Source organism: Raphanus sativus, chromosome 8 (genome assembly GCF_000801105.2).
Source record: "Raphanus sativus cultivar WK10039 chromosome 8, ASM80110v3, whole genome shotgun sequence".
Lineage (NCBI taxonomy): Eukaryota > Viridiplantae > Streptophyta > Magnoliopsida > Brassicales > Brassicaceae > Raphanus > Raphanus sativus.
The window spans coordinates 24,314,210-24,326,879 of NC_079518.1; the positions used below are offsets into that span (position 1 = coordinate 24,314,210).

Consider the following 12,670-nt stretch of genomic DNA (forward strand, 5'->3'; position numbering starts at 1 on the left):
CTGAGGCCATCTACTGTTGACCCTGATGTGCTTAATAAGAGAAGGGAGCAAGACAAGGTCTTTGCCCTGCTGTTCACTCTCAATCCAGCCTATGGCGACCTGATTAAGCACATCTTAAGGGTACTGAGCTACCATCACTTGATGAAGTATGCTCTCAGATTCAAAAGGAGAAGGGCTCAGTGGGACTCTTTGGAGGAAAAGGGGCGCTTGTGCTTGCAAACCAAGCAGAAGAAGAAAGCAAAACAGAGGGTGTGGCAAATAAGGGCTCTTACAAACCAGAAGAAAAGAAAGCGTGGGTGTGTGATCACTGCAAAAAGAAGGGCCATGGCAACGACAAGTCCTGGATTCTTTACCCTCATCTCAAGCCTCAGAAGTTCAGGACTCCTTCTGCTGATGCAAGAGCCAATTTCTCTGGTGAGATAAGAGAACCATCCACTCCCATGCGCGCAAAGGCTACTGGTGATGGGAAGGCTTTAACTTTCAGTGGGAGTTCAGCTATGGGGACTACACATGATGAGACAATCAAGAGGTCAGACATTCAGGCTCTCATCAAAGTCCTCAAAGACAACTCTGGTAACACACTTGGTATCTCCCTTAATTCATCATATAAATTACCTACTGCTCTCATTAATTCAATTGATGCTCCTAGTAGTGTTAAGCCTCTATTAATAGACTCAGGGGCTTCTCACCACATGATTAGTGATGCTAGGTTGATTAGTAATGTTGAGCCTGTTCTTGGAAATGTGATGATTGCAAATGGAGATAAAATACCAATTAAAGGTGTAGGAACTCTTAAACTGTTTGAAAAAGATTCTAAAGCTTTTTACATGCCAACCTTTGCTTCAAATTTATTATCTGTCAAAAGGATCACTACTGATTTAAATTGCAAAGTGATCTTTAGTCCTAATGAAGTTGTGTTTCAGGATATTGAAACTAGTAGGTTGCTGGGCAATGGTGTGAGCAAGGGAGAGTTATACTTACTTGAAGACATCAAGCCTGCTTCCGATTTATCTTCTGCTTTTAGTTATATTCCTGTTGTAGAAAATAATGTATTATGGTATGCTAGACTAGGTCATCCACACTCTAGGGCTCTGAACCTTTTGCTGCCTAATGTTTCTTTTCAAAATGATGGCTGTGAAGCTTGTATACTTGGCAAACACTGCAAGTCTGTCTTTCCTAAGTCATCTACTATCTATGAAAACTGCTTTGATCTCATACACTCTGATGTCTGGACTGCACCATGCATATCTAGGGAGAATCATAAATATTTTGTCACTTTTATAGACCAAAAAATGAAATACACTTGGCTAACTATGATTCAAACCAAAGATAGAGTGTTGGATGCTTTTATAAACTTCCAGACATACATAACTAACCATTTCAATGTTAAGATCAAAGTATTCAGGTCAGATAATGGAGGAGAATAGACAAGCAATGCTTTCAAAAACCACCTAGCAAAACATGGCATCATCCACCAAACTAGCTGTCCATATACACCTCAACAAAATGGTGTAGCAGAGAGGAAAAATAGGCATCTCATGGAAGTAGCAAGGTGCATGATTTTTTACACCAATGTGCCCAAGAGATTTTGGAGTGATGCTGTCATGACAGCATGCTATCTCATCAATAGAACTCCCACCAGGGTCTTGGATGATCTCACTCCATATGAGGTATTGAACAAAAGAAAACCCTCTCTTAATCACTTGCGCATATTTGGTTGTTTGTGCTAGGTTTTGCAGCCTAGTGAGCAGAGAAACAAGCTTGAGGCCAAAAGCACTAAGGTTATGTTCTTGGGTTATTCTCCTAACCAAAAAGGCTACAAGTGCTATGATCCAGACATGAGAAGGGTGCTAGTCTCTAGAGATGTAAAGATTGTGGAATCAACGGGATATTATGAGGAGAAGAGATGGGTAAGCTCAAGGATCTCTCTCAATCATCCTCTGATAGGGCAGCTAATCTGAGGCGCATCATGGATTCAATAGGCATCAGTATGCGACAATCACAACAAGAAGAAAGACCAGCCAACAATCCGGAGAGTGGGCATGACCAGGAGGGAATACAAAGTCTAGAAACTGTGATTGAAGAGGTTGTTCAGGTTAGAGATGACTTCCATCCTGATCCTGAAGGGGGGAATCAAGAAGAGTCACATCCGGTTCATGATCAGGATGAGAGACAAGAAGAGACAGTAATGCAACAATCTGAGGAAGATTCAGTGGGAAATGAGCAACATATGGATACTAGCCAGCCGCTTAGGAGAAGCACAAGGCAGACAAAACCAACATCAAACTGGACAAATACAAGAGTGTATTTCAACAGTCAAGCAGTAGCTCACCCAATTCAAGCAGTCTGCTCACTTGCCCAATTTCCAGTGAAGCATCAAGCTTTCATGATCAGCTTAGATGAGGAGTATATCCCAAGGTCTTATGAAGAAGCAATGGCTTTGGATGAGTGGAGAGAGTCTGTTGGTGATGAGATTGGTGCCATGGTTAAAAATTACACATGGTATGAGACTCAACTTCCCAAAGGCAAAAAGGCAGTAACAAGCAGGCTACTCTTCACTATAAAGTATCAAGCTAATGGGAAACCAGAGAGGAAGAAGACAAGACTGGTTGCAAGAGGGTACACTCAGGTCTATGGGGAAGATTACTTAGACACATTTGCACCACTGGCCAAGTTACACACGATCAGAGTAGTTCTCTCATTGGCAGTCAACCTAGAGTGGGATTTATGGCAGATGGATGTCAAGAATGCCTTCCTCCAAGGTGAACTAAAAGATGAAGTCTACATGAGATCACCTCCTGGTATGGAAGATATGGTACAGCCTGGAAATGTGCATAGGTTAAAGAAAGCAATATATGGATTAAAGCAATCTCCAAGAGCCTGGTATCATAAACTCAGCACAACACTCAATGGAAGAGGATTCAACAAGTCTGAAGCTGATCACACCCTCTTTACACTCACCACGCAACAAGGCATCATAGTCATACTAATATATGTTGATGACATTATCATAACAGGGAGTGATAAGGAAGGTATTATCTCAACTAAGGCTTTCCTCAAATCCTCATTTGATATTAAAGACTTGGGTGAACTAAAGTACTTTCTAGGGATTGAGATATGCCGATCTAAAGAGGGGCTATTCTTAAACCAAAGAAAGTACACACTTGATATATTGAGTGAGGCAGGTGATATAGGTACAAAGAAAGCAAAGACTCCATTGGAGGATGGTTACAAAGTGCTGCGCAAGGGGGAGTTTGAAGATAAGCCATTTGAGGATGTCAAGAGATATAGAAGAATGGTTGGGAAACTCATCTATCTAACCATCACAAGACCAGACATATGCTTTGCTGTGAACCAAGTAAGCCAACAGATGCAAGCACCAAGAGTTCATCATTGGAGCATGGTTGAGAGGATTCTAAGGTATCTAAAAGAAGCACCAGGGCAAGGAATATGGATGGGATGCAATAAGAGCACTGGGATAGTTGGATACTGTGATGCTGATTGGGCAGGAGATATAGTTGATAGGAGATCAACTACTGGATATTGCACCTTCATTGGAGGCAACTTGGTGACTTGGAAAAGTAAGAAGCAAAAGGTTGTGTCATGCTCAAGTGCTGAAGCTGAATACAGGGCCATGAGAAAGCTTACAAGCGAGTTGATCTGGATCAGAGGGTTACTAAAGGACATGGGAATTGAAGCTACAACTCCAATCACCATGCACTGTGATAACCAGGCAGCTATACACATTGCCAGCAACTCAGTCTTCCATGAGAGAACCAAACACATTGAAGTTGATTGCCATAAGGTGAGGCAAACTGTTGAGCAGAAGATCATCCTTCCATGCTACACAAGAAGTGAAGACCAGTTGGCTGATATCTTCACCAAGGCTGCAAGTTCCAAGGTTTGTGAGTTCATCCACTCAAAGCTTGGACTTGTGGATCTTTCATCACACTGATCCTCTAACCATGAGCTGTTCTACTCTTTTTCCTTGATATGTTTTGTCCCACTGGGTTTTTCATATCAAGGTTTTAATGAGGGAATGCTTCATGGTTTCCAAGCTTGACTTATTCTACATGGTCAAGCTTGAGGGGGAGTGTTGAGATGAAGCAATAAGCTGCAGCAAGTGTGAGTATATGAAGATGATACAATGAGAAGCAAGGCGGGGAGCTAGAGATTTGAATTAAACAAGAAGAGAGGTTATCTTGAAGAACAAGGCAGTCCATACAACCTAAGAGTGAAGTGCAAGCCAAGAAAGCAATATGGCGAGTTTAATTAATGAAGAAACATACACATAAACTCGCCAAGGCAGAAGGAGTGTAGCAAGGATGGGATCACGTGAAGAGCTAAGAGGTTGGAGCACAATATGACCGTTAGGTCCTATCACTCTCAACGATCAGCTTGTTGTGGTCCTTCCTGCTGTACCTGCTCCAAACCAGTTGGACTCTTCCTGATTAGTTTAATCTTATTTTCGGAATTACTAAAATAATAGCTTCCTAAGATATTTTGTATTGCCTATATATGTAAACACTTCAGTAAGTTAATAAATCAAAGAAATCAATTCCTCAATTCTATTTGTCTCTCTTACTCTCGCCATCCTCTCTCTTTCTCTTTTCATAATGTTTCACATTTAAGTCTCTTTGATTCTCATATTCTTTCATAACGTAGGCCGCAAGCCATCAGTAAAGCACTAGGCTAATATGTTCCTTTGTTATTTCTGGCTGATTACATTCCCAACAGACAAAAATGACCAGAGCTTGAAAAGTAAAGTGAACCCCTCTCTTATTTTTCTTATACAGACAACTAATGCTATGGGAAAAAAAATTTCATCTTGATACATGTGTTTCAAGTTCTAGCACCCAAAAATTTGAATAGATAGAGCAGTTACTAAAGGGAAAGAAAGTGAGTTTTGGTCATGATTTTAACACACTACCCAGGTGTTTTGTGTTCTCACTCAAAACTTGAAGTCAAAAACTCTGACACAGTTATCATCCCCACAAGAAGTTAATCTTAGCAAGCTCTGGTTACTCTCAGACTTTTCAGTTGGTCTCCATGCTAACCGGTTCACAGCTGAGACATGACACATGAACGGTTCCAGCCTCAGAGCAAGAGCTGCAGTTGCTGTTGTACCTTCTTCCTCTGTTTCTTTAATCTTTATGTTCCACAGCTCTATCAGTCCACTCTCCATCCCAACCGCTATGCAACCGCTCTTCTCCTCGTGGTCTAGTCCCGTCCAAGCCACGGCAGTGACACTGCTCCCAAACTGAGGCAAGGCAAGAACCTGTTTGATGCGACTGTCTTTCTCAATGGACCAGATCTTCACAGTCTTGTCTCTTGATGAAGTTGCAAACTGGTGGCCACTTGGGTTCCATGAACATGCCCAGATAATCCTCTTGTGTGCTTCAACCTTTGCAATGAGTTTGTGACTAACCTCGCCATTGTCTGAATAGAGATGATAAAGGAAGAAAATATACCGATTTAGATGACTATAGTGACACTCAAGACTAAACCGAGGTTTTACCTGTTCTTTGGATAGAGAACACTGAGAAGTGACGATCTCTGGAGACAGACAATCGTCATAAGAGAACTCCAAGTGTGTCACTGTCAAGCTGTGAGATTGCAGACGACCAACAGCTTTCCATGTACCAACTTTCCATAGCCATATCTCCGCCATGGCTGCAGATTGAGCCTGAACAAGTTTGTGGTTCATACTCGGTCAATATTGAACAGAGGAGATTGAACAAGTTCAAACATATTTGGGGGAGCTTACCTTACATGATGAAGCAACAAGGGTTCCGTTGTGGTCACAGCAGAGAGAAAAGAGTTCGTTACCATGACCATAGAGTTTATGAGATTCAGGCCACAAAGTATGAAACGCAAGCTGATCTTCTATTGGAGGCTCATTCAACTCTGTTGGAGCAGCCTCTGGAACCGTTTCAAATGTATCCAAACCTTCTACCCCTCCGTTTCTCTCCATCGGTTCATTAGAAGCTGCAAGAAAGGGAAAAAAACTATGAATCTCAAGAATGCATTTGGTAAAAAGCTAAAAATGGTTCACTGACAGTGTAAGTAGATAGGTTTCTGTGATAAACCAAGAGCAGACATATTTGCGCCAAGGACTTGCACATTTGCTTGTAAATCCTCAGGGAAGCTTCCTTCTCCACCGGAACAAGTGTGGTTCAGTGTCTTCAAGAAAGATAGAGGAGCCTCAAAAACTCTCACAACTTTCTCCTCTGCTCCACTTACAAAACGGTGGTTGCCTTTACCTTGGACCATAGCCACACAATTAATGTCGTGACCATGAACCTGAGGACGAGCCAGTTCATGCCAATGCTCACTCCCCTCATCACTCTTCCATGATGAGAACACACGAGTCGTCTGATCATGGCTCACGGATAGCAAGTACTCTCCTGTTCTCGCCCAAGTGATATCAGTCACAGCAGCAAAATGACCTGAGGGGACTTTCTGCATCTGCCAGTTTTCAGACTCTTTGCTGCTACTAACATTTCTCCAGAGATGAAAAGATCCACCGTATCCATTAGCAAGAACCGACGCACCATCTGGACTCCAGTGGCCACCATAGAAACCAAGAGCACAGTGACTAAGGTCTCCTACACACACAACGTTCACCCAAACACCTGTTTTCTTCTCAGGTCGCCAAATCATCATCGTTTTGTCCATTGAAGCTGATAAATGCTCAGCGGCTGGTGGTCAGTGACTGGAGGTTGCCACTCCACGGAATAGACCCAATCTTCATGTCCAATGAGAACAGACTCAACTGAAATCTGATATGTGAACTTCCCTGAGACGAAAACTGGACCTTCAATGTAAGAAGCTAGAGTGATCTCTCTTTGCAATAAGCCGACATCACTGAGTAACACAAGCTTCCAAATCCGAATGACTTTGTCCTGTGAATAACTCACAAGCATGATACTACTGGTGGTTTCTTCTGTTGACTGTAATGGTAATGAGAAGTTCAAACTCCGGATCCAGTCCGTGTGGCCTTTAAGCTCACAAACAGAAGTAAACGGTCCCGTTCTTTCTCCACAGTAAAGTTTTATTTTGTTGTCCAATCCGCCCATGGCGAGGACAAATCGTCCAGGACTTTGAGGCAACTCAGCTAACGAAAGCGTCACTATTGCTTTTGAGTCAACAGAGAGAGTGTCTAGACACAAAACCTTACACCCGTCTGCAGCAAAAGAGCAAGAAGACGAAAAAGTTTAGTCAATCAACTGCAGGTTGAAGCAGTTTGAAGTAAGAACCAAATGCTTACCTCTGGACTGAGACGGAAAAGAAACATCCGAGAGGTTCACAACTCCATCTGAAGAAGCAGAAGCAAACATTGCATCAGTTTCAGAAACTATATACGCAGTGATGCAAGTTACACCTTTCTTGTGATACCGTGGTAGTTGCAGTACATGTCTCCACTGCTGTTTAAACCAAACAGGACATATAAATACACAAACCGTAAAGAAACTCAGCTCAGAATAAGAGTGGAAAGGTCTTTACATTGTTATTGACAGTAGAAAGTTCCCAAAGGATGATGATACCATCTGTATCACCTGATAGCAGATAATGCCGGTCCAAGTGCTTTGCTGCAAACAAATAATAAAAATTTCATGGATTAACCTTTGGATATTTTTCTCCTACAATCTATAGTTTAAAGCTTAACCTTCCACAGCAACTAAACCGGTAACAGAGACTATAAATAGAAATCTGAAAGCCTGTGACTTTACAAAACTACAGCAAGTAAGCAAGAAACAGAGGAAAGAAGGTACCTTTGAAAGCAAACTTGGAACTAGGTAACCAATGAGTGCAATTCACGGAAGCTTTGTGACCTGGGAGCGTTGTAAGAATCTGGGCAGTCTGAAAGAAAACAGAAAGGAATCAACTTTTGAAGGGTAAATTAATCTTTAGAAAGAGGAGTTCAAGAGAGAGAGAGACGTTGGGGCAGAAAATAGCAACGGCGTTTTGGGCACCGAAGGAAAGAAGAGCAGAAGCTCCTCAAGAGACGTTGTTGACCACTCTGTTGCATCCTGCTCCTATGAACACTCTCTTTGCTGAGACTTCGGTGTTTTCCGACATCTTTATTTGATTCAAGATTACGAAGTTGCTTCCCCGCTTCTGCTATTTATACAAACAATATCTCGCCCGCGGCGGTGAATCTCGCCGGAAATTATAGTAGTGGAAAGTTTCAGGGTACGAACAAGGGTTTTTAAAAATGTAATAGTAAATCTTTTAGCAAAAAAAAACAAGGGTTTTTCTCTTTACCTGGTTTGAGTTCGCAGGAGGGAACATTTTTTTGGGCTTTAGTGTTGGGCTAAAAATATTATAAATCATATTATTCAGATTTTGTTTTTTCTTCAAAAATCTACCTTTTTCTTATTTTTATATAAAGATATATATATATATATATATATATATATATATATATATATATATATATATAATTCAGATAAATTTAGTACGTGAAACGTCATTTACTTGTTTAAAATCAAATTTACACCTCTAACTATACCTAATCTAACTAAATGTTATTTGATTCATATGATAAAACTTTCGATATATGTAGTTTGTTCATCTCTATAAATGGTATGAACCAAAGAAGGGATACAACAAGGAAGAGGAAACATTTTTTAGGTAATGATTCAATTATGTAGCACTCTAGCTTTGTCAAGCTTTTTGATACCGCAAAGGTTTCAATGAGAATCTGAAAGTAACTTTAAAAAAACTCCTTGAAACTAAAGATTATCCAACACAAATTATTGCTCCGAAAGAGCGGTAGCTTCTGCATCAAGGTAAGATGTTGAAATCTAGGGTAACCTTTTGCACCATACCATCTAACCGTGCCTTAAATCTTAAATCTCATATTTTTCTAAACAACATCCATCATCTTGAAAAAAAGGAAAAAGGGTATAACTATTGGTTTGTAAGTGATTTTATTGAAAGGGCTTATGTTAACGGTTGTGACTTTTAGTTAAATAATTTTATTTAAAAAGTTATAAAAAGAAAAGATACAATTCTTCATTTATAATAACACAGATGCAATGAAAAGATGCAATTGTTCATTTGTAATGTTTTATTTTCTAAATAAACCTTTTGTTGTTGTGATGTAAAACAATATGTTATTAACAAATCTAATTATTTATTAAAGATAATGAAGATTTTATAACACAATATAAATTAATTTTAGTCAGTAATAATTATCAAATCAATGAAATTTCTTTTTAATTAATTGTTAATTATATACTAACAAATATATTTATTTATTAAGGATAATAGATCCTTTACGCTTTAACTTTAAATATGAGAATTCAAAGATGAAAAATCACTTTACAAATATTAATATAGAATATTAAATTAAACATAAAAAAATTGATTGAATAAAAGTTTAACTATTAAAGAAGTCATGAAAATATTAATATGACATCTAGTAAAATACAAATTAACAATCAAACTATGTATTTGTAATATAATATAAAATATAACGCATGACATCGAGAAAATTCATAGTTGGATAAATAAGTATTAAAATCACAGATAAATATTTTTTTACAACTTCAAGTTTAAGTTTCAATCATTAAAATTCAGTAGAAAAATATATTCTTTTATAAATTAACTATTTAAATAATACGTTTGGTTGTTATCGAGTCTTCGTAATTAATCAAACCAAAATTGTATACCCGGTTTGAAGATAAAACCATACAGCCAAGAATATAAAGCTGTGTGAAACAAAAAATAGAAAGAAAGAGAGTGTAAGAGTGATAACAACAATTTGATTAACTCAGAACATTAAAACCAAACGTGTAACTTACAAACGTTACGGAAAACTGAAACGACAGTCAACTTACCTCAGCCCATAGCACCATATAAGAATGAGCAATCCCGTTTATCATCATGAACCACCAACCACATGTTTCCTATTCCTTTTCCTCAGAGAGAAAACCTGCAACCACAGACCCGGATAGACAGTTTACCATCAAGATTAAGAGGAAAAATACCAGTCAAACAGAGATAAACTTCTCCATAAAGTTCTCAACAACTGAAAATGGTCATATAACGGATGACACGGCTGATCTCATGGAACACATGTTTAACTGAAAATGGTCATGTTTGTTCCATGAGATCATCCGTTATATGACCATTTTCAGTTGTCGAGAACCTTATGGAGAAGTTTATCTCTGTTTGACTGGTATTTTTCCTCTTAATCTTGATGGTAAGCTTTCTATCCGGATATGTGGTTGCATGCTCTCTCTCAGAAAAATGAATAGGAAACATGTGGTTGGTGGTTCATGATGATAAACTAAATCAAGAACTCTATATGTATAGGGTATTGCTCATTCTTATATGGTGCTAAGGGCTCAGTAAAGTTCACTATCGTTTAAGTTTTCCGTAACGGTTGTAACTTTCACGTTTGCTTTTAATTTGGTTTTAATGTTCTGAGTTAATCAAATTGTTGTTATCACTCTTACACTCTCTTTCTTTCTATTGTTTGTTTCACACAGCTTTATATTCTTGACTGTATGGTTTTCCCTTCAAACCGGGTATGAAATTTTGGTTTGATTAATTACGAAGACTCGATAACAACCAAACATACTATTTAAATAATGGTTAATTTGTAAAAGAATATATTTTTCTACTGAATTTTAATGATTGAAACTTAAACTTGAAGTTGTAAAAAAATATTTATCTGTGATTTAAATACTTATTTATCCAACTATGAATTTTATCGATGTCATGCGTTATATTTTATATTATATTACAAATACATAGTTTGATTGTTAATTAGTATTTTAATAGATGTCATATTAATATTTTCATGACTTCTTTAATAGTTAAACTTTTACTCAATCATTTTATTTATGTTTAATTTAATAATCTATATTAATATTTGTAAAGTGATTTTTCGTTTTGAATTCTCATATTTAAAGTTAAAGCGTAAAGGATTTATTATCCTTAATAAATAAATAGATTTGTTAGTATATAACTAAAATTAATTAAAAAGAAATTTCATTGATTTGATAATTATTATTGTCTAAAAGTTAATTTATATTGTGTTATAAATTCTTCATTATCTTTAATAAATAACTAGATTTGTTAATATATGTATATTATCATAAATTAAAATGATTTTTTATTTGCTAATTATCATTATATAAAAATAGTTTATATTGTGTTATCCAAAAATAATATTTTACATTTTTCAAAAAATAAAAGAGATACATCTCTCCATATACATATTGTATACAATTCTATACATAGGTGTTTTTAATATTTTTACAAGACAAAGGATATTTTTTTATTATAATAAAAAAACTCTTTGAAATGTAAAAATTGATATTTAATTACCTATTAAATATTTTAAATGCATGAGTATTTTATTATAATGATACTTGAATTGATGATGTATTTATTTATATGCAACTTTTCTGCTTGCATGTTTGGGTGTCTTCGTTTATGGACGTGTTCTATCTCAGAAATTATTGATGTAATATAATATATCCAAACATGAATAAATGTATCAATCCGAAAAATGCACAAACTTAATACAAACTTACACTATTTCCACTATTTATTACAAACTTTTATTACCTTTTTCTATTACCACTAGTTTGCCAAATATTAATTTATTCGAAAGATTAATTAGATCAAAAGTTTAATTTGTCACCAAAACCTTCTATTAGTTTGTTAAGGTACTAGTTAACGGAACATTAACTTATGAAATTATACTTCTATACCATTCTACTCTTGGATGTATTCCCGATTCAGCTTTGAACTTTCTGATATCACTCAAATTATCATGAAAGCATTTCCAACAATGACACAAAATTTGTGTAATTTTAACACTAAATTTGGTATTTTGTGTCAAATAATTTTTGTTATCTCCAACAATAACATCAAATTCTACACCAAAACTAATATTATATATTATTTGATGTTTTCAATTTTAATAAATGTTTGCATTTTATTATTTGTGATTAATACATAATTGTTTTATGACATTTAGATATTAATTTTGTTCAATTTTTGTAGTTTTATGTTTTATAAAGTTTATTTACATTTATATTTTTGGTTTAATAATATTATATTTTATGTATTTATTTATAAAAAAATATTAGTTACATTCAAAATTAATAACTATTAAATATCAAAATTACATAACAAAATAATATATTTATGATATTTTATTTTTACAATGTGACTTAATTGATAATACTCGTCTACTAATTTAATAATTAAAAATAATTATGTAAATAAATTTAAAAATAATAATTTAGTATATTTATATTTAGTTACAAATATGAAATAAGTATTAATAATAATAATTAAACTATATTCTTAAATGAAATAGAATGAAATATATTTTAAAGATTTGGTGTAGTTAATAGTGTTACACCAAATTTGGTATAACACTATTCACATTACGCCAAATTTGGTGGGATGGTGTCAAATTTGGTGTATTGTTGGAGATGAAATTATAACAAATTTGGTGTTTTGTTGTCATTGTTGGAGATGGTCTAAAGAGTGATTTTACTCTCTCAAATAAGAGGTTCAGCTGTAATACTTAGGGATTGAATCCACAAAAAGCGTGAACATACAATAAACTTAATCAATCTTGATTAAGCTAGGTGAATAAGTTATGAAAGCAATAGATATACCAAAGCAGTTGAAC

At 36.0% G+C, this 12,670-nt stretch overlaps 1 protein-coding gene across 1 annotated transcript; it reads right to left on the reverse strand.

The window, feature by feature from the left end:
• Window positions 1-4,951: 4,951 nt before the first annotated feature.
• On the reverse strand, window positions 4,952-8,082 carry LOC108821531 (elongator complex protein 2). Its single transcript, XM_018594540.2, is given in 10 exon segments — window positions 4,952-5,439; window positions 5,519-5,569; window positions 5,572-5,686; window positions 5,768-5,988; window positions 6,060-6,692; window positions 6,695-7,186; window positions 7,271-7,427; window positions 7,507-7,592; window positions 7,776-7,863; window positions 7,942-8,082. Coding segments are annotated over 10 exon segments (2,472 nt in total).
• Window positions 8,083-12,670: the final 4,588 nt, after the last annotated feature.